Source organism: Palaemon carinicauda, chromosome 27 (assembly GCF_036898095.1).
Source record: "Palaemon carinicauda isolate YSFRI2023 chromosome 27, ASM3689809v2, whole genome shotgun sequence".
Lineage (NCBI taxonomy): Eukaryota > Metazoa > Arthropoda > Malacostraca > Decapoda > Palaemonidae > Palaemon > Palaemon carinicauda.
Genome location: NC_090751.1, coordinates 13,421,299 through 13,443,798, shown reverse-complemented (window position 1 = coordinate 13,443,798; position 22,500 = coordinate 13,421,299). Strand labels below are relative to the sequence as shown.

The 22,500-nt window shown below is 41.8% G+C and overlaps 1 protein-coding gene across 1 annotated transcript in view; it reads right to left on the bottom strand.

The window, feature by feature from the left end:
• The window catches only part of Phax (phosphorylated adaptor for RNA export), a 56,209-nt gene extending 36,816 nt beyond the window's left edge, over window positions 1-19,393 (bottom strand). The window contains exons 1-2 of the mRNA XM_068350747.1: window positions 19,236-19,393; window positions 1,508-1,674 (exon numbers count right to left, since the gene is read on the bottom strand). Coding sequence (XP_068206848.1) covers window positions 1,508-1,674; window positions 19,236-19,289 — 221 coding nt within the window. The 5' untranslated portion in view covers window positions 19,290-19,393. The remainder of the gene's footprint in view (window positions 1-1,507; window positions 1,675-19,235) is intronic.
• Between the last annotated feature and the right edge of the window lie 3,107 nt (window positions 19,394-22,500).

Sequence of the window (22,500 nt, the reverse complement as noted above, 5' to 3'; positions counted from 1 at the left end):
CCCAGTTTCTCCAGTATCTTCTGCAACTTTCTCTCCACAATAAACCTGTCTCTTTGTCCCTTACAACATCCCTTCCAGTGGGCAAGCCAACCACAGGAATAAGGTAAGGAATTGTTCAATTTTTTATTAATATTTACTTTAATTCATGTGGTAAGGAATTGTTTTCTCTTTTTCTAATACTTTTTTTATGTTATTTATTACATTTTATTAAAATACAATACTTTACAGTACAGTACATTTAGAGTAATTTATTTATGATGTTCCGACTTACATTGAAATTCGGGTTACACCGAGTCTTCAGACCGGATCAATGTCGTAAGTCGAGGACCCCCTGTACTTTTCCTTGCATACAAAGTTAGTATCAAAGTATCTCCCCCCTCCTCTCCTCGTATGTAGGCATAACCATTTCTCAAAATGAGCAAACATTCAGACATTTGTTTTTCCGAGTCCGCCCACCAGTCTCCTGACAGGGGTACAGACCAACACCTGCAGCGTTTCATGCTCAGGTAGTTAGGAGGTTGACAAGTCATAACTTTCCCTCTTCCTCAGGAAAGAAGTGCATTGGTATTTCCATGGTTAGTTACCTGCCAGTTTAGTTATGAAGACTTCATCCCCCTATGGATGAGTCTCTATTAGAGGACAATGCTTTGTATTTGTGTAAGAACAATGAATTCTTAAAGAAATTTGTATTTTTTCTAACTATACAGACAAAGTATTTCAAGTTACACTGGCAACCTCAACCACCACAAAAAGTCTTAGGTTGGAGGTCACAGAAAGGGTTACTCCTCACCTGCCACCCAACAGGCAACTATGCTTAGCTCATTAAAAGTTTAAATGGCAGTTCTAGCATCCCTGAAGTCATGCTCCTAGTAAAGGACTCAGGTTTATATAGTAGGAAAAATACATAATAGTTTTAAAATCTGTAATCTTAATTCTATCTATCTACCTATATACCAAAGGCACTTCCCCCAATTTTGGGGGGTAGCCGACATCAACAAAGAAACAAAACAAAAAAGGGGACCTCTACTCTCTACGTTCCTCCAGCCTAACCAGGGACTCAGCCGAGTTCAGCTGGTACTGCTAGGGTGCCACAGCCCAACCTCCCACAGAATCCCCTACTGCCGCTACCTCCGCGGTCATCTAAGGCACCGGAGGAAGCAGCAGGGCCTACCGGAACTGCGTCACAATCGCTCGCCATTCATTCCTATTTCTAGCACGTTCTCTTGCCTCTCTCACATCTATCCTCCTATCACCCAGAGCTTTCTTCACACCATCCATCCACCCAAACCTTGGCCTTCCTCTTGTACTTCTCCCATCAACTCTTGCATTCATCACCTTCTTTAATGACAACAAATGATTACCATATATCTATAAACCTGGTCACTAGATAACAATCTAGACAAAAATACACTTCCTTACCTCTAAGAAAGCTGACCAATTGACAAAATAAACTAAAAAGCATAAAAAATTCATGCACAAAAATTAAATCAACATAACCCATGCTCACCTTCCAGTTCCACTGGTATCCATTTTACTAGCATTCTGCTTTCTCTTCTTGATAGCACTAATATCAGAGTCTGAATCTGATGAATAATCTTCATCACTTGACGGCAGCTGTCGGGGTACACATCGATACTGAGCTTCATTTGGTCGAACAACTGGCTTGTATGTCAGCTGAAAAAGTGAAAAATAAGTAAAATGATGAATAAGAACTATTATTTTATCTAACACCATTCTCCATTTTACTAAATACATTGCAGCACCTGATATTCACTTCTTATCTTCCTGGATGTTTTGTATCAGGAATCTACTATTAGTACAGTATGGCTATAAAAATTTAAGCAACAAATAATTTCTTATAGAATGATGGTTCTAGAAAAATGGCAGGAACTGCCAATGATATAATTATTCTTTAACAATTAAATCACAGATGAATCTTATATAAAACCTATAAATCAAGACGCTATATACTAGTAAAGTACTGTACTCAGAAAGCTCATCAACCTCACATATCTCTTTCCAGCACACCAATTTCTACCATTATCATCAAAACCACTCATAAGTAGTAAGACAATCTTTAAATTAATCATTCCAACACTTAACTCAAGCTTCATGTATTATTCCTTCAAAATAAGAAAATTCCACAACAACTTAATATTAATCTACACCAACCTTAAGTTAGTTGACGTTACAACATGTCGGGTTACTGTAACTCATTATATATAGAGGGATAAGAATGGGTGAAAATCTATTAAAATAACTTCACGAGTCACTGCTTTATATAAGGAATATGGTTTTTCAAGAGTATTTTCATGTCTCTTTGGACATTTGTAAGGACTGACCATATATACATATGATCAGTGCTCAAGCCCCCTCTCCACCCAAGCTAGGACCAAGGAGGGCCAGGCAATGACTGCTGATGGCTTAGCAGATACACCTATTGGTTATCCCAATCTCACATCCTTAGCACACAAGGATCGTGAGGTTGCAGCGACCAATGGGTTTGAGCGGGACTCGAATCCCAGTCAGGGACGTTAACACATAAGCCACCCGAACTACACCAGTAATAGTGGAAATTAAAACCAGCTAAAACACACGGAAATATGTCTGGAAACAACATTTTATCCTGGTTCTAATGCAAGGTTAAGTTGTACAACCATATTTATGCATATTTTAAAGTGTTTTAATATCTCATGAAAAGGATCCATATAGCTATGCAGGTAAATTTGCATAAGTTGCCAATAATTCCCAGTGGATAACAGAATGTTTCTTCTGGCATATTTTCAAATGTTTGGAACAAATCTGATGATGATTATTGGTCCAAATCCTTAGTTGTGTAGTTGGGTATCGATTGGACCAACTCCACAACTTATGGATTTGCGAGAAAAATCATCATAAAATTCTTTCAAAACACGTGAAAATATGCCATGATAACCATTCTGTTATCCAATTTTACTGAGAAAACAAGTACTCGGGAAAGTGAAAACACATTGACAAGTACAACCATCGACAAACTTTACAACTTAGCATGCACCAACAGAAAAATGACAAACTCGTAGATAATTTGTATTTTTCCTAACTATACAAACCTTAGCTATTTAATAGGGGTTATTACTTTCGGTGTAGCTGAAATGACGAGCCATTAGAACTTTAACGAGGGTTTACTACCCCACTGCTAGTTAGCGGGGAGTAGGGAGGGTAGCCTGCTAACCCCCTCCCACACACACACACCTGTGCTTGAGCTCAATTTGCTTGGAGGTAGGACTTCAAGGGGGATAGGGCTGGCGGGCAATTTTGATTAAATAGCCATGGTTTGAAAAATACAAATTATCTACGAATTTGTCATTTGTTCCGTAACTGACATACAAACCACGCTATTTAATAGGGGTGACGCACCCATTAGGAAGGGTGAAAAGTCCCTGCCATTACTGGCTTTTGGCTTGGCGCGGGGACTCAATATTTGAGTGTGTTCGCACTCAGTAATAAGGAGTCCCTGCACCTCGCTAGAACCTTGCTATGCAAGGACTGCGGCCTACGCAAGCTGTGTGTAAAGGTATAATAAAGTGTGACTCGTCCTAGGAAGTTGACCTGTAGTCCTTTAAATGGAAACTTTAGGCTAGGACCCTCCCAATACCACCTCGTCAGGATATGGGGACGTGACAGTATTATCTTAATACTAGGAATACAAGGAAACATGGTTTACCTGCAGTGGTTTGAGGTCAGCTGTGCAGAGAACCCAACATGCTGCTTTCCCCAGGAGAGGGGAGACGAAGAAAAGAATAAGGGCCAGACAAACCTTTTCATTCATGCAGACTAAGACCGGGTAACAATGCCCTCAACCTTCTGCTACCTGTCCACTAAGGAGACTGAGGTTTCAAACCAGCTGTTGTGCAGCCACCACAGGGCTGATAGAAAACGTATCGAGCCTCCTGTGGGTCACGTCTTGCAGGTAGTGGGCTGTGAAGGTCGTCTGACGCTTCCACACCCCAGCTTGAAGAACCTGCGTCACTGAGAAATTTTTCTTGAAGGCCAGGGACGTAGCTACGCCCCTGACATCATGTGCACTAGGGTGACGTGACGGAGGAGGGTCTGGATTCAGGGACAGGTGGATCGCCCTACGAATCCATGCCAAGATGGTGTTCTTGGTGACCCTCCTCTTAGTCCTCCCAGTGCTAACAAACAATGCTTGCAGCTGGGGACGGACTGCAGCCGTTCTTTTGAGATATAGCCTCAGACTCCTTACTGGGCACAGTAGGAGATGGTCTGGGTCATCTGTTACAGAACGAAGACTCAAAATCTGGAAGGAGTCGAACCGAGGGTCTGGCACCCCCGGATATTGAGTCTTAGAAATAAACTCAGGGACGAATTTGAACGTTACCTCCCCCCATCCCCTTGAATGGGCGATGTCATATGAGAGACCATGAAGTTCACTGACTCGCTTAGCCGAAGCCAATGCTAGCAGGAACACCGTCTTCCAAGTTAGGTGGCGATCTGAAGCCTGCCGTCATGGTTCATAGGGAGATCTCTTAAGAGACCTGAGAACTCGAACCACGTTCCATGGAGGAGGTCTCACCTCCGACTGAGGGCAGGTAAGTTCATAACTTCGTATGAGTAGGGAAAGTTCCAGCGAGGAAGAGATGTCCATTCCTTTGAGCCTGAAGGCTAGACTTAAGGCTGAGCGATAGCCTTTCACCGCCGAGACTGAAAGGCGCATTTCTTCCCGCAAATACACGAGGAACTCCGCTATTGCTGGAATAGTGGCATCGAGTGGAGAGATACCCCTTCCACGACACCAACCACAGAAGACTTTCCACTTTGCCTGGTAGACAGATGAGGATGATTTTCGCAGATGTCCAGACATCCTAATCGCAACTTGTTGCAAAAATCCTCTCTCAGCGAGGAGATGCTGAATAGTCTCCAGGCGTGAGGTCATAACGAAGCTACGGGTTTGTGGAAGATGTTGGCATGTGGTTGCCTGAGTAGATCGTGTCGCGGAGGGAGTTCTCTCGGAAGTTCCGTTAGTAGCTGCAGAAGGTCCGGAAAGCATTCCGCGTGATGCCATAGCGGAGCTATGAGGGTCATTGAAAGATTGACCGATATTCTGTTCTTGTTGAGCACCCTCCTCATCAGACAGAATGGGGGGAAAGGCGTACACGTCGATGTTGTCCCACCGTTGTTGGAAAGCATCTTGCCAGAGAGCCTTGGGATCCGAGACTGGGCAGCAGTACAGCGGAAGCTTGAAGTCCAGAGCTGTCGCGAACAGATCCACAGTCGGGGAACCACACAAAGTCAGGACTTTGTTGGCTACTAGATGATCCAAAGACCACTTGGTACTCACTATCTGAGACGCTCTGCTCAGATTGTTGGCGAGCACATTATTCTTGCCTGGAATAAAATGTGCCGATAGTAGAATCGAATGGACTTCAGTTCATCTCAGTATCTCTACTGCAAGATGGGATAGCTGCTTCGAAAAGGTACCTCCTTACTTGTTGATGTAAGCCACTACTGTGGTGTTGTCGCTCATCACCACCACGGAGTGACCTGCAGGTATTGTTGGAACTGCTGAAGGGCCAAGAAAACGGCCTTCATCTCTAGAAGATTTATATGGAGGCACTTTTCTGATTCTGACCACAGGCCTGAGGTCCTGTGGTGCAGAACGTGGGCCCCCCCACCCTTTCTTTGAGGCGTCCGAAAACAGCATCAAATCCGGGGGAAGGATGAGAAGATCCACTCCTCTTCGTAGGTTCTCGTCTGTCACCCACCACTGGAGGTCCGTCCGTTCCGCAGGTCCCATAGGGATCATGACGTCCGGGGAATCGCAACGTTGATTCCATGAGGACTTGAGTCGCCACTGGAGGGATCTCATCCTGAGGCGACCGTTGGGAACTAGACGAGCCAAGGATGAGAGGTGACCGAGGAGACATAACCACGATTGGGCTGGAAGATCTTCTCGTCTGAGGAAAGGCCTTGTGACCCTTCTCAGCCTTGCTATCCTGTCGTCCGATGGGAAGGCTTTGTGGAGATTGGTGTCTATAATCATGCCTAGGTAAACCAGTCTTAGAGTGGGAAGCAGAGAGGACTTCTCGAGATTTACCATGATCCCCAGATCTTGGCAAAGTCCCAGAAGTTTGTCTCGGTGTCGAAGAAGGGATGACTCAGAGTCTGCTAGGATCAGCCAGTCGTCCAGATAACGGAGGAGACGGATGCCGATCCTGTGTGCCCATGACAATATTAGGGTGAACACTCTGGTGAAAACCTGTGGTGCTGTGGAGAGACCGAAACACAGCACCTTGAACTGGTACACCTTGTTGTCTAGGCTGAATCTTAAGTACTTCCTTGAAGACGGATAAACTGGGATCTGGAAGTACGCGTCCTTCAGATCCAATGTACACATGAAGTCTTGCGGTCTCACTGCAAGTCTAACCGTGTCTGCGGTCTCCATGCTGAACGGAGTTTGCTTGACAAACTTGTCCAGAGCCGAGAGGTTGATGACTGGTCTCCAGCCTCCAGACGCCTTCTTTACAAGAAAGAGTCGACTGAAGCAGCCTGGAGACCCGTCGAGGACCTCCTGGAGAGCGCCCTTCTTCAACATGGTCTGGACTTCTGCCTGAAGGGCCTGCCCCCTTGCTGATCCCATGGCAAGGGAGCTCAATGACACTGGATTCGTTGTCAGGGGAGGTAGAGATGTTGTGAACGGGAAGCAATATCCTTGACTGATTACGGAAATCGTCCAGGAATCAGCCCCGAGTTGCTGCCACCTGGTTGTGCAACTTTGTAGGCATCCCCCCACTGGTGGACATGCAGGGGGGACTGACAATCCTAGCGTTTGCGGCCTCGGCTGCTCCCTCTAGGATTCTTCCCTCCCCTGGAGGGCTTCTTGCCTTTCCTATCCTTGGCAGGAAAGGGCTTAGACACCACTGTCTTCGCTGCCGTTGTCGGTTTCGTGGTCTCGGTAGGACGTGGCTGCTGGGGTGCTGGAGGTTTATAGGGCTTGGATGTCAAAGTCCTACGTAGGAGGGAGTCTTGGTGGGACTTCTTCCACTTCTCAGCGGCATGCTCCACGTCCTTAGGCTCAAACAGGTTCGTTCCCATAACGGAAGAATGTCTGAGCCTGCTGATCTCGGTGCTAGAGACCTTCTGCTAGAACCTCTCAGAAACTGCATCCCGACGTTTCAGGATGGTGTTTGCCCACAAGTTCGAGACTTGGTGGGCCAGAAACTCGATCGTGCGAGTACCAGAGAGTAAAAAGGTCTCCATAGCTTTCCTCGTACGTTCTTTGGATAAATCCTCCGAACGTAACAGGATACCTAAAGTCCCTAGCCAGATATCCAGCCACTAAGTGGCCTGCATGGCACACTTCGCAACCTTCTCCTGACTAAGGATCTCAGTTGCCGAGAACGCGACCTGCCGGTTGGAGAGTCTCTCAAGAGGGACTCCCATGCTAAGCTCTTCCAATGAATGGTGAAGGGGAAGAGCTAAACAAGGCTCCTCTACGATCTCAAAGTACCTCCTCTGCTGTACACGAGGAGGTGGGAGAAGCTTGTTGCCGGCACTGGATCGGCTGGAGGAGGCAAGCTCTGAGAGCTGGACTGCGATCTTGTCCCTGGCACTCTTAACCCCTTGAGACAAGGGCAAAGCTGCACTGGCCTTAGAGGGTTTTTGAGTCCCAAAAACTAGGTCCAAGACCGTGTCTTTGCCCTCCCGAGGAGGAATCTCTGGGTCCGCAAACCCATTGAGAGTCCTGATAAGAGTCAGAACCTGCCAGAATGCATGTTCTGACTCCTAAAGCTCTCCTCCGGAAGGACTAGCAGCGAAGTCTCCTGTCCCCAAAGGCTCTTCCCGGAGAGACTCGCGGACGTTCTACGAGTGACTGGCTGGCTCTAGTATAAGTCTTGCTGAGGACATTGGTACAGTCTTGGAGTCCTTCGACTCCCTCCTGGGAGGGATGCAGGACTCTAACAACGACGGAGGTAGACTCTTCTCCACCCCTACCCGAGAAGACTTTTCAGCGCGAGGTGGAGTTTCCCTCAATGGTACGATAGGGGAACGTCTCACCTTACGTGACTCCCCTGAAGACAGGAAGTCCTCGTCCGAAGGGGAGGGAGAAAAAGTCTGGGGGGGAGGGGGCCTGCCTCGAAGACTTACGAAGAGACGGCTTCGTCCTCGGAGAAGTCACCGCGTCCGAAACTCCTCTCTTCCTCTTCAGGGGAGTAGATGCAGCCACGGATTTGTAGCCCAACTCAGAGAGAACAGGCTTGAAAGCCTGTGCTACCGCTCTGATTAGAGCCCCAAACCAGGGATGCCGGCTGTGCTGTCGAACACTCCCTCTGGAGGGAAAGGGATCAACGGATCCCTGGGAGGAATTTCCTTAGGGGGGTTTGCCTGAAAAGAAAGAGGATAAAGAAGAAATGTCCCTGGGCCTTTCTGGAACCTTCCCCCCTACTGGCGAGCGCTCTGTTCTGCGCTTGTGGGGTAGGAATGCGGCGATGGTGACCTTACCGCGCATTGTCCTGCAGCCTCACTCGTGGGATGGTATTGGCGATCACGTGATGAGGAATACCCGGGGTCGCGCGCGTGGGAGACCGATGGCGCGCGCGCAAGGGCGATTGCGAGGGCTCGCGGGCGAGTGATGGCCCGTAGGGGCGCGCGCAGGAGACTTCACAGAGTGCACAGGTATCAGATTGCGCACACGCGCGCGTGAAGGCGAATATTCGCGCGCGCAGACGCTCAGGATCAAGGTGAAGAGTCCATGTGCTCTAGAAGTTGATGGGCGCGCAGGAGAGATATCTCGTGCGCGCGGCGCGCAGCTGGAACCTGCGTGCGTTGGCGCGCCTCTTGTGGGCGCACATCAGGAGGAGATGGGCTACCCTCCCTACCCCCGCTAACTAGCGGTGGGGTAGTAAACCCTCGTTAAAATTCTAATGACTCGTCCTTTCAGCTACGCCGAAAGTAATAACCCCTATTAAATAGCGTGGTTTGTATGTTGGTTACAGTGAACCCTCGCTACTTCGCGGTTCGACAATCGCGGATTCACCCATAACCCATATATATATACATATCGCGGATTTTCCGGAAAATTCAAAAATACCGCGAAATCTGAAGACAACCAAATACGATATTTTGTTACCTGTAATTCCATTAATACTGTAATTAGTAATATCTGCTCTTACTGATTGTTCATTGCATTACATATGATATATAATTCAGCACAGAAAGAAATAAAACACGAAAAGAGAATGTGATCATACGATAATTCAGTACGTAGTAAAATTAAATCGAACATGAAACGCAAATCAGATGCAGTCATACCATATTAGAATGGTGTGTACTGTAATGGATGTGCTTCTTTTCCATGAATCTTTTGTATGTATACGTACGTAGTACAGTACTGCATCCAATAATATTCTTTGTTGCAAAAATCACATTTCGAATAAGCGTACGAGAGAGAGAGAGAGAGAGAGAGAGAGAGAGAGAGAGAGAGAGAGAGAGAGAGAGAGAGAGGCGTAAAATAGCGTACGTAAATTTTTATTATTATTGTTATTATTATTATTATTGTTGTTGTTGTTAATAAAATTATTATTGTTATTATTATTATCATTATTATTATTATTATTACTGTACAGTATTATTATCATTATTTATTATTATTACGGCATTGTACTTAATCTACGTACGTTCAGTATGCGCGGGGCATCTTCTATGAGTAACCAACGCATCATAGTACTGTAAGACGGGTTGTGATTGGTTCAAGCGCTGATAGATGACGAATCAGAACTCAAGTTTTGTTATCTAGCCTGTGATTGGTGTTTTGCCCGCATCTTCTACCCGCAGCATCAAAGTTCTCGCGGGGCTGGATTGTTCACTTTCTCTTTCCGCGTATCGCTGAGTAGACGTTCTTAAGTTTGTGAAGTTTAATCTGTGCTGTGTGCGACTGTTTTAAGTTGAACTTTTTGTTGAACTTTCTGTTAAATCCTACTGTACAATGGCTCCCAAGCGTTCTGCTTCTAGTAAGACTGGTAGTGAGCCTAAACGCCACCGAAGGATGATGACGATAGCTGAGAAGGTTACGCTTCTCGACATGTTAAAAGATGGTAGAAGTTACGCGGCCGCCGGCCGCCATTTTGGCATCAACGAATCCACTGTTCGCTATATCAAAAAGGACGAGGCGAACATTAGAAAGACGGCTGCAATCACCTTTAGCAGATCAGCGAAGCGAGTCGTTACAACGCGTAATAAAACGATCGTACGCATGGAAGGTGCTTTAGCTGTGTGGATTGCCGACTGCCGGAAGAAGAACATAGCCTTGGATACGAACACCATCCAAACAAAGGCTTTGAGTTTATATGAGAATTTTGCTGCAAAGGAACCTAAAGACGACGACGGCAACCATGCTGAAGATGATGATGATGCAGATGATCCTCAACCAGGGACATCCACTGATTCCCAGCCTCAGAAACGTTTTTCCGCAAGCAAAGGATGGTTCGCGAAGTTTCAGAAACACTTCGCCCTGAAAAGCGTTTCCCTGCATGGGGAGTCTGCTTCCGCTGACACTGCCGCTGCTGAAACTTACGTGAACCAGACGTTCAAGAATATTATCGCCGAAGGTGGATACAAGCCGGAACAAGTCTTTAATATGGATGAGACTGGCTTGTTTTGGAAGAGAATGCCGTCGCAAACTTTCCTGTTCAAAGAGGAAGCCAAAGCCTCTGGCTTTAAGGCATTCAAGGATCGCGTTACCCTCGTGATGTGTGGCAATGCTGCTGGATTTTTGTTAAAGCCGGGGCTTATTTATAAGTCGAAAAATCCTCGCGCTTTGAAAAATAAAAATAAGAATCTCCTTCCCGTGTACTGGATGCATAATCAAAAAGCATGGATTACGAAGATGCTGACCTCCAACTGGTTCCACCAGTGTTTCATCCCGCAAGTCCATGAATATCTCTTAGAGAAGGGCTTGCCATTCAAGATCCTTCTCCTTATGGATAACGCTGGTGGACACGCAACTGACCTGTCGCGTGAGGGCGTTCAGGTTGAGTTCCTGCCACCCAACACCACGTCATTAATTCAACCGATGGACCAGGGGGTTATCAGGGCGTTCAAGGCCCTCTACACGAAGAATACCTTGGCGGACCTCGTTGCGTGTGTGGATGCTGCCCAAGATGACGAGGATGAAGATTTCAACTTGAAGGCGTACTGGCGGCAGTACACCATAGCCACGTGCCTGCAGAATATTCAGAAGGCACTTCAAGAGATGAAACCTGCAACCGTGAATGCGAGCTGGAAGAAGCTGTGGCCCGATATTGTTTACGACGACAAGGGATTTACTCCGTCGGAAATCCAACACTCTGCAATACGGAAATCTGTGCAGTTGGCTGCCATAATTGGAGGTGACGGGTTTGGCGACATGACGACTGAAGACGTCGACGAGTTGTTGGACTGCCATTCCCAGCCCCTAACTGACGCAGACCTCGAAGACCTGACGAAATCGGCAAGTGAGGAAGAGAGTGAGAGTACCCAGGAAGAGACCCAAGAAAATGTCGAAGAAACGGGCTTAACATTAGAACGGCTTGCCAAGTTCTGCAACCATATCAAGGAGGCGAAAGAAATGTTACAAGAGTGGGACGAGGATATGGTTCGCTCGATGCAATTCTCCAACAAGGTCGATGACATCATGACTCCCTACAGGATGCTCTTGGATCGAAAAAAGAAGCAGCGGCAACAACTTCCGATCACAATGTTCTTCCAGCCTCGCAAAAAAGAGCCAGTTCCTCCTGCTAGTACGCCTTCGGAAGAAATTGAAGAAGTTTCCCAGGAAGAAGTTGAAGAGGTGTCCCAGGAAAAGACACCTCCGTCTGAAGAGACGTAAAATACTATCATTGACTGCACAGTAGAACACATCATCAGCTTCATCACCATCATTTCTACTGTGCAGCAAATTCATCGCCATCACCATTCAAGTTTTTCTTCAACTTCTTTCGTGGTGAGTACAGTAACAATCTTCATTTTTCACTTTAATATTCTTACTGCCTGTTTTATAGTTTAGTAATGTACGTACTGTATGCATTAAGTTAAAGGGAAGGTTTTAAAAGTCTACATGTTGTAACCTATAATATTTTTTTTGTTTAAAATTTACATTTACGTACGTAAAACAATCTCTCTCTCTCTCTCTCTCTCTCTCTCTCGTAAATTGTTTTCCTGCTTTGCTACGTACAAGTACTGTATAATTTATATTTGTAAGGTAACATATTTTGTAAATGCTTTTACTGTAAATACTGTATGTACTGTATCATTATTTATCACTATCATCATGCGCGTTAAATGCCTTGTTTGTTCTGAGCGTACACGCCGTCGTTTCAGGCGGCGTCATAAAGAAAAAGATTTCATTTGGAAGTCCTAAGAAAAATACGTAAACTAAAACATTGGTAATAAAAAAATCAACATACAGTACTGTATAATCAATATAATCGATGCAAAAACTAACCTATACATATATGTGTACACTAAATGAGTTTGTTTCTTCATTATTATCAGAGATGAACGTAAACAAAACATTGGTTGCCATTTTTTATCGTGCTTTTTAGGTGTTTAGGAAACGCATAATATAAAATCGCCTTTAATATTTGTGCCTGTTTTAGTTTAGGGTGCTGTAGTACATGCATTAAGTGTTCTGTACATTAAAGGGTGGTTTGTTAACAGTACTACTTACAAGGGAAGGTTTTAAAAGTCCGAATATACATGTTAAATAAATAGGTAAATATGATGTCACTACTTCGCGGATTTTCACCTATCGCGCCCGCGTCTGGAACCTATCTACCGCGATAAACGAGGGTTCACTGTACAGAACAAAGACACTGTTCAAAAGCATGGTTCTATGAGGACTTCGCCTTAATTTTTTTTAATATCTAATTAATAACTAACCTAACATAGTAAGAAAATAGATCACTAACCAGCCCCCGAACAACCCGTTGCAGGTCACAAGAAAAAATAATGAACAATCTTTAGGTCGACCGGTACCAGTAGCACTCTGTTCGAACACTTTCTGATTGGAATTTGGCTATAATTTTAAAAAATTATATAATTATGATATTTATTTATTTGTGCCTGGGGTTTATGGCATTCAAAATATTTTTGTTAATGCTCTAACCGATTGAGCATAGTATTTAGAGCTACTGAACAATGGCAACTTATGCAATAATACCGCTATGCATGGGTCAAAACACGTGAAAATCTGCCATGAAAACCATTCTGTTATCCAATTTTACTGAGAAAACAAGTACTCGCAAAAGTGAAAACGCATTGACAAGCACAACCATCGATAAAGTTTACAACTTACGACGCACCAACCCAAAAGGACACTGTTCGAACGCATGATTCTAAGAGGACTTTGCCTTCAATTTCTTAATATTTAATAAATAACTAACATAACGTAATAAGAAAATAGATCACTAACAAGGCCCCGAACAACCCGTTGCAGGTCACATGAAAATATAATGAACAATCTTTAGGTCGAGCGGTACCGGTAGCACTCTGTTCGAACACTTTCTGATGGAAATTTGGCTATAATCTAAAAAAATTATATTCTTGTTCTTGTTGTTGGGCGGAGGGATTCGCCTTTCCATCGGCACCTCCTTGGTTTTCTTCTTTATTCTAATTTTTTCATTTTCTTCTCTCTTTTTTTCCACATTTGATAGATATATTCTTTTCTTTTCTCTATTCCTTCTTTCTTGAACAGCACGTTTCCTATTATCTTCTTCATACGGCTGTTGCAATTCCACTATTTTTCTTCTTTCGTCGCTGAGGTCTGGACACTCAAGAATAAAGTGGGCGAGGTCTTCATTAACTGCCCCACATAGTTTGCATTCTACCCTACCTCCTACTTCATGTCTTTTCCTATCGTTTAATTTCAAACAGTTGGCCCTAGCTCTATACATAATACAGTGATACCTCGGTAGTCGAACGACTCTATACTCGAACAATTCGGAGTTCGACCAAAATTTTCGAGAAATTTTTGCTGCGGTGCTCGACCAAAAATTCGGTACTCGACCAGCCGAACACGTGACGACCGCATGGGCTTTGTGATGATCGCGCCATCTCGGCCACTCTCGCTTGTTCGGGAAGCATCAGTTCTCTCGAGAGCGTCACTCAGACAACGCGCGATCAGCATTCGTTGTGATTTAGTGATTTTCAGTGCTTTTAATTGCTTTTTTAGCTTTCATAATGAGTCCCAAGAAAGTAATGAGTGTTAAGGGGAAGGAGAAGAGGAAAACAGTGCGAACAACGATCGAGTTGAAGAAGGAAATTATAGCGAAATATGAGAATGGTGTACGAGTGTCCGATTTAGCGGTAGAATACGGAATGGCGAAGTCGACCATTTCTACGTTTTTAAAGCATAAAGAAATGATTAAGAAGGCGAATGTTGCAACGGGAGTTACGGCGGTAACTAAGCAAAGGCCACAAGTGATTGAGGAGATGGAAAAGTTGCTTTTAATATTTATTAAAGAAAAACAGTTGGCCGGGGAAAGTGTTAGTGAAGCGTTCATTTGTGAAAAAGCGTTGCATATCTATGAAGAATTAGTGAAGAAAAGTCCGAGTACCAGTGAAAGTGATTCATTTACATTTAAAGCGAGCCGGGGTTGGTTTGAAAAGTTTCGTAATAGAACAGGTATTCATCGTGTTACTAGGCATGGGGAGGCAGCTAGTTCGGATCAAATTGCAGCCGATAAATACGTGGGGGAATTCGATCGGTACATAAATGAACAAAATTTGATCGCACAACAAGTCTTTAATTGTGATGAGACTGGGTTATTTTGGAAGAAAATGCCAGCCAATACGTACATTACCAAGGACGAGACGAAGATGCCAGGTCACAAGCCAATGAAAGATAGGCTAACATTGTTGCTGTGTGCAAATGCAAGTGGCGATTGCAAGATCAAACCCTTGTTAGTGTACCACTCGGACAACCCCCGGGTGTTCAAACGAAATAATATTTGTAAAAGTGCACTACCAGTTATGTGGCGCTCGAACACTAAATCTTGGGTCACAAGACAATTCTTTACTGAGTGGATAAACGAAGTGTTTGCCCCCCAGGTTAAGGCTTACCTCATTGAAAAGAGCTTGCCAATGAAATGTCTTCTGGTTATGGACAATGCTCCTGCACATCCTCCAGGTCTCGAGGATGACTTGAAAGAAGAATACAGCTTTATCAAAATCAAATTCTTGCCCCCCAATACTACTCCCATACTCCAGCCCATGGACCAACAGGTCATTTCAAACTTCAAAAAACTCTATACCAAGGCCCTTTTCAGAAAGTGTTTTGAAGTGACCAGTGACACGAAGTTGACCCTAAAGGAATTCTGGAAGGAACACTTCAGCATCCTCAACTCTGTTAACATGATTGACCAAGCTTGGCGAGGTGTGACCTATAGGACATTGAACTCTGCCTGGCGTAAGCTGTGGCCATCATGTGTCACAGAGAGGGAGTTTGAAGGTTTCCAACCAGAGGCGGGTCCAAGCACTGCTACCCCTGTAATTTCTGATGACACTGATGTCGTTGAGGAAATTGTTGTCATGGGCAGGAGTTTGGGGCTTGAGGTCGACAAGGATGATATTGATGAGCTTGTAGAAAGCCATTCTACCGAGTTGACTGTGGAGGAATTGTTGCACCTGCAACAACAACAGCAGCAGGATCTGATTGTGGAGCAGGAATCTTCAGAAGAGGATGAGGTAAGGGAGGATGTTCCAAGTTCTCTCATCAATGAAATTTGTTCCAAGTGGGCAGATGTGCAGGCTTTTGCTGAAAAATACCACCCAGAAATTGCAGTAGCAAACCGGGCAGTGCATATGTTTAATGATAGTGTCATGTATCATTTTCGAAGAATACTGCAGAGGAGGAAGAAACAATTAACAATAGACCAGTTTTTCACAAAAGAAAAGAAAGCTGCTACATCAAAGCCTGTTTCTCCTCCAAAGAAGAGACAAAGAAGAGAAGAAACCCCTGAAATAGATCTGCCCACCCTTTCATTGGAGAGAGAAACAACTCCTGAAGGAGAACTACCCCGCCACATCATGGAAGGGGACTCTCCTTCCAAGCAGTAACCTCCCCCTTCCATCCTCTCCACATCCATCCCTGTATGCCATCGAACCGCTGCTCAAAGGTATGTTCACTACAGTACAGAAAATGGTTTAAAATTGTTTTATTTTAGTACAGTAAATGGTTTAAAATTGTTTTATAGGATTTTCTGACCAATTTCATACACATTTAGATAATTATTGTTGTTTAGGTACACGTTTTATTAATATTTTGGGCCTGTTCGAGTGCTTGGGAACAGAATAGAATATATACCATTATTTCTTATGGGGAAAAAAAATTCGGTACTCGAACAAATCGGAGGTCGAACACGGATCTCGAACGGATTATGGTCGAGTACCGAGGTATCACTGTAATAGAATTAGGTTTGTTATCATAAAACATTTCGGAGCCTTTGTAGGGTGACGGCCAGATCCGTTTTCATTCATAGAAAATGGGAATATTATAAAGTGGGGTGGACTGTGGCCGTTATTCTAAAATCGAGTTCGTAGAAAACTGGAATATTCTGAACTGTGGCCGTCGTTCTAAAAACGATTTTGGCGGGAGAAGCTAACTTAAAAAACCCACCTAACCTATGTTAAAAGCCGTAACCTTACCCAGGAGGGCTTCGCCCCCCGGACCCCCTCCCCCCTTACCTACTACGGGAGCGAGAAGATTCGTGGCCAGAGTAAGAACTCGAGCCACAAATTTTCAAGTAATTTAGGGTTTTCAGCAAAAAACATAAAAGTGTGCGTTTAAGCACATATTCAAGATCCGTAGGCCATTTCCAAACGTTTTTATTCTATACAAGATAACAGTCGGAGCGATAATAAGCAAATTAGGACGCTTGGCCGTAGCCCTACAAACTACCTAACATTTCTTCTCCTATTTGCCCTTCTTCTTGTTCGTATATTTCTAAACTATTTTTCTCTTTTATCTCATCCCTCCACTTTTTACCATCTACTTCTCTAAATTTGGCCTTAAGCTCTTCTCTTCCCATTCTTCTAAAGGTTCTATCGTTCATTTCCATATCTTTAATCCATTTCTTAGTCTCTTTCATCCACCTGTTATTTTCATTTTCTTTCATTTCTTCCAGAATTGTCTTCAGCAAATCATTTCTCCCCTCTTCTATCCCTTTCACAAACCTTAGCCTTCCTCCTGCTATCCTAGTTTTCATTTCGGACATTCCTATCTCTCCCCGTAGTGTTGCTACTGCTGCATATGATGGTGCTCCCAAAATTTTTCTTCCTACCCCGTTTTCAATCTGCTGTAATCGTTTTATTTCGCTTTCTGTTATGTTCATTACTGCCGTGCCATACAATATCCCGGGTAAGGCTACATTTTTCCTATCAGTATTTTGTGGCAGCTTTTCGCAATAATTGAGTAGGTTAGGTTAGCTAGCTTCTCTGCCTTTTCCATCATTTTCTTCTTTTGTTTTTTAAACATATTTCTTTTCCCTTCTATCTCTATTCCTAAGTATTTTATGCTATATGTTACTTTAATTCCCTCTATTTCTTCTGGTTTTTCTTTCATATTATATATGATTATATGACTCTTATTTTTGTTTATTTCTAGCCCACATTCTCTACATATTTCTACTAGTATTTTTATGTTTGCTTCTGCATCTACTATATTTTTTGCTACAATTAGACCGTCATCTGCAAAGAACAATGCCCTTATCTTTATTATTTCGTTTTCAAAGCCTTTTCCTTTTTTTTTTAATTCATTTATTATTTTTTATGTAATTAGTTTAAATAGAGTAGTTGACCCCGTACATCCCTGTTTTATCCCACTCGTTACTTCAAATTCTTTATCTAATTCATATCCTATGTTTATTTTGGTTTTATCTCCTTCGTAGATTTCTTCCAATATATCTACTGTATTACATTTGGGTGTATTCTATATTCTTTCATAATTTCTATTATTTTTTCCCTCTTTATAGAGTCATATGCTTTCTTGAAATCTATTGAAATTACTATTAAACTTTCCTTCCTTTTGTAGCTTTCTTCTACAGAGTATTGTAAAATAAATATGTTATCTTCTACTCTTCCTCCTTTTGTGAACGCGGCTTGCGTTTCTTTCATCTGCATATTTCTCTCAAGGTGTTCTTCTATTTCATCGTTCATGAGGGACATAAATATTTTGTATGAGGCATTTGTAAGGGCAATTGGTCTTAGATCTTTTACTTATAATTATAATTATGATATCTATTTAGCAGCCTTTGTATATCAGCTGCCAGTTCCTCCCCTTTGGATTATAAATTGAAATCAACTAGCCTAAAATTATGCCCCTAATCTAACATACAAGCTGTGTCCTTACCTACTTTCCTAACGGGGGGGGGGGGGGGGGGGGGGGCGCCCTAACAGCCTCCTGCGACCCCCCTTCCACTGCCGTATTCCAAGTTAGCCACAATCATACATACAGGTGGCCGCTATCATACATAACCCCCCATTTATTTATTTGTCCCTGGGGTTTAAGGGATTCAAAATATTTCTTTTTAATGCTCTAACTGATTGTGCATAGTATTTATAGCTATAGAACAATGGCAAGTTAGGAGTCTTTGTATGTCAGCGGCCAGTTCTTCCCTAGTGGATTGAAAATGGACATCAACTAACCTCAACTCCCCTCACCAAACCTAACCTACAAGCCGTGTCCTTATCTACTTACCTAAAGGGGGGGGGGGGGGGGGGGGGGGGAACTACCGCCCCCCCTAACGCTGCTGTATTCTAAGTTAGCCGTAGTCATACACGAAGGTGGCTGCTATCATACATACACCCCCTTGGTGGATTAGGTTAGATATATTATCTTGGATGCTTCCAAAATTGATTAATTTCCTGCCATCCATGAAAATCTGTTAGAAATACCAGTAGTACACCAAACAGCCTACATTGAGACCTTGGGGGGAACATCGCGTGTATGGTAAGCCTAAAAGCTTAAACTCTATAGCACAGCGTTTGAAAACCAATCCACCATATCCGCCATCTATCTTCATAATACTAATGTTGTCGGGTAACTCCAAAATGGCTCGAAAACAAGCCTCGTTTGTACTTGGAATCTTGCTGCATCCAGTACACATCTTTTTACCCCAACATGGGCCTATTTCGGCCACATCTAAGGGCAGGTCTTAGGGACGCGTATTGTTTATAGCAGTGTGGTATTTGCGAGTACTTACGTCAAAACTGTCTTCGATCGCGTCAGAAATCTCCCCATCTTCCTTTTCATCCATTGCGAGGGCAGATAATAGAATTTACTACGTCCGCAAGTCTCGGGCCGATCTCTACCGCGAAACGTAAACAACACAAATAAGCGAATGTCGGGATGCGCAACCTTCATCAGTTGAATAAAAAGTATGATAAAATTGGCCTCGTCGTGAATCTAAAAGCAACATCATTGTAAAACTAACAATATTGGCTTAAGTATCTGCAGAACAATATGAATTGTGAAATTATATATTTCAAACGAGACTTTACTGAAATATATTTGAAACATAATTCTTCATTTATAACTACTACTTATCAGAATGTCCATCTTCTTTGAAGGCTAATATTATAGATAAAATATAATATTCGTAATTGGATGGATATTCTCGTTGTAGATTCAATATAAAATCATAGAATTTAGAATCAAAAGATTCAGTCAACGAATGAGTCTGGTAAACTTCTTCTTCACAACATAAATGAAGAAAACTGAGAACCTAACGTGTTGTTATTATTATTATTATTATTATTATTATTATTATTATTATTATTATTATTATAAGAAAACTTCGTCCACATACTTATTGAGAGCTGATAGCAGTAAAAAAGACTATGCCCAGTTGAAAATACAATAAATCATAAAAAGCGATGCTGTTTCATAACATCATTACATCGGATGATGAACGATTGGTTAAGGCGATAGTGGAAGACAAAATTAAGGGAACCATGTGAGAAATACTGAGGAAAGTCTTTTAGAAGTATGCAAAAATGTGACAATAAAATTGGAGAAGAAAGTATAAAAAGCAAGAACTCATGAAATAACAATAAAATTGGAGAAGAAAGTATAAAAAGCAAGAACTCATGAAATAACAATAAAATTGGAGAAGAAAGTATAAAAAGCAAGAACTCATGAAATAACAATAAAATTGGAGAAGAAAGTATAAAAAGCAAGAACTCATGAAATAACAATAAAATTGGAGAAGAAAGTATAAAAAGCAAGAACTCATGAAATAACAATAAAATTGGAGAAGAAAGTATAAAAAGCAAGAACTCATGAAATAACAATAAAATTGGAGAAGAAAGTATAAAAAGCAAGAACTCATGAAATAACAATAAAATTGGAGAAGAAAGTATAAAAAGCAAGAACTCATGAAATAACAATAAAATTGGAGAAGAAAGTATAAAAAGCAAGAACTCATGAAATAACAATAAAATTGGAGAAGAAAGTATAAAAAGCAAGAACTCATGAAATAACAATAAAATTGGAGAAGAAAGTATAAAAAGCAAGAACTCATGAAATAACAATAAAATTGGAGAAGAAAGTATAAAAAGCAAGAACTCATGAAATAACAATAAAATTGGAGAAGAAAGTATAAAAAGCAAGAACTCATGAAATAAATATAAAGTAAACTGGTATATAAAATGAAAATAGAAGAAAAGAAAGTGGACATGACCAAGCTGAGGTTTGTAAATAGTAATGGCAAAAGAGATTACATAGGTGAACTCAACACTAAGGAAGCAGTAATAGTAATGAAGACAATGTTATAAATTATAAGACTTAAAAGAAAATTATGGAAACGGGAATGCAAATGATAGGCTTTGTATGGTGTGCAGTGAGGCAGATGACACAACAGCATTATGTTTAGCTGTAAAGAATTAAGAATTCTCATCTTAATTTGTTGGACAGGAACTTACGGTCTATCAAATTTCTTATTCCTGGTCTAAATATTAATCTCTGGCACCGTCGTTCAATTAATTCGTTATGCATGTTGCATAGGATTTTTTCATAATTCTGATTATCCTTTACATTCAGATCTTCCCGAACAGTTCCATTCTGTTCTTAATACTAGGCATGCAGTTCATTCTAATAGTCAGGCCTTATCCATTATGAGGCTCAATACTACACAGTATTCTACTTTCTAGAAGTATTATTCCAGCTGTGACCAAGTTGTGGAATGATCTTCCTAATCGAATAGTTGAATCAGAACTTAAAAAGTTCAAACTTGCATGAAATATTTTTATGTTGAACAGGCTGATATAAGTCTTTTTATACTTTATATATGAAATATCTGTTTTGATGCTGTTGTCTTTAAAATATTTTATCAATTGTTAATTATTCCTCATAACGTTTAACGTTTACCTATTTCCTTTCCTCCCTGAGCTATTTTTCCCTGTTGGAGCCCTTGGGCTTATGCATCTTGCTTTTCTAATTAGGGTTGTAGCTTAGCAAATAATAATAATAATAATAATAATAATAATAATAATAATAATAATAATAATAATAATAATAATAATAATGAACTTTCTGCAGATTGCAGCACTTTGCACCTATACATTTAGTAGTGTGCATACAATCATAGTGTTATGGAGGGAGTAATGAGGAACTTGAAACGGCTTAAACTTATATTCGGTTGGGATTAGATAGCTCATTGCAAGTCCACAGTTTTTCTTATTAGTCAATTTAAAACGACAATTCATTCCATTTATGGATTCAGTATGTTTACAAAATCCTCCTTTTCCATACATCAGCATGTTTTGTATAACCATACATTTCAGTTTGCAGTTAATTCTAATAGTGTTGCCTTCTTATCATAAGGCTCAACAATACACAATATTATATAAGTTTTATTCCAACTGTGACAGACTGTGGAATTATTTTCCTAACCTCGTAGTTGAATGAATCGGGTGGAACTTTAGAAGTTCAAACTTACATCAAATGTTTTTATGTTGAACAGGTTAACATGAGTCTCTTTTCATAGTTGATATATGTCAAATCTATTCTAACGTTGTTACTGATTTTAAAATATTTTATATTTTTGATTCATTACTTCTCATATATAGTTTATTTCCTTTCCTCACTGGGCTATTTTCTCTATAGGAGCCCAATGGGTTGCAGCATCCTGCTTTTCCAACTAGGGTTGTAGCCTAACTAGTAAAAACAACAACAACAACAACAATAATAATAATAACAACTACTTAGCATAATTTATCACACACTGTACACAGCATATATAAACATTGCCATTCGTAAGATATAGAGTCTTCCATTTGGTTGCTGATTTATTCAAGAGAAAAAAGAGCCCACTAAAGCCACAAGGATTCCTTGAATTTTTGATGAATGAGCCTAAGTTCTAAAACCCTCCCACCAGATCTCTTAACCCTCTTATATAATCATAATGATCACTCACGAACACCCACAGTGCAAGAGCTTCTGCTGGCATAAAACATGTTTAAGTAACA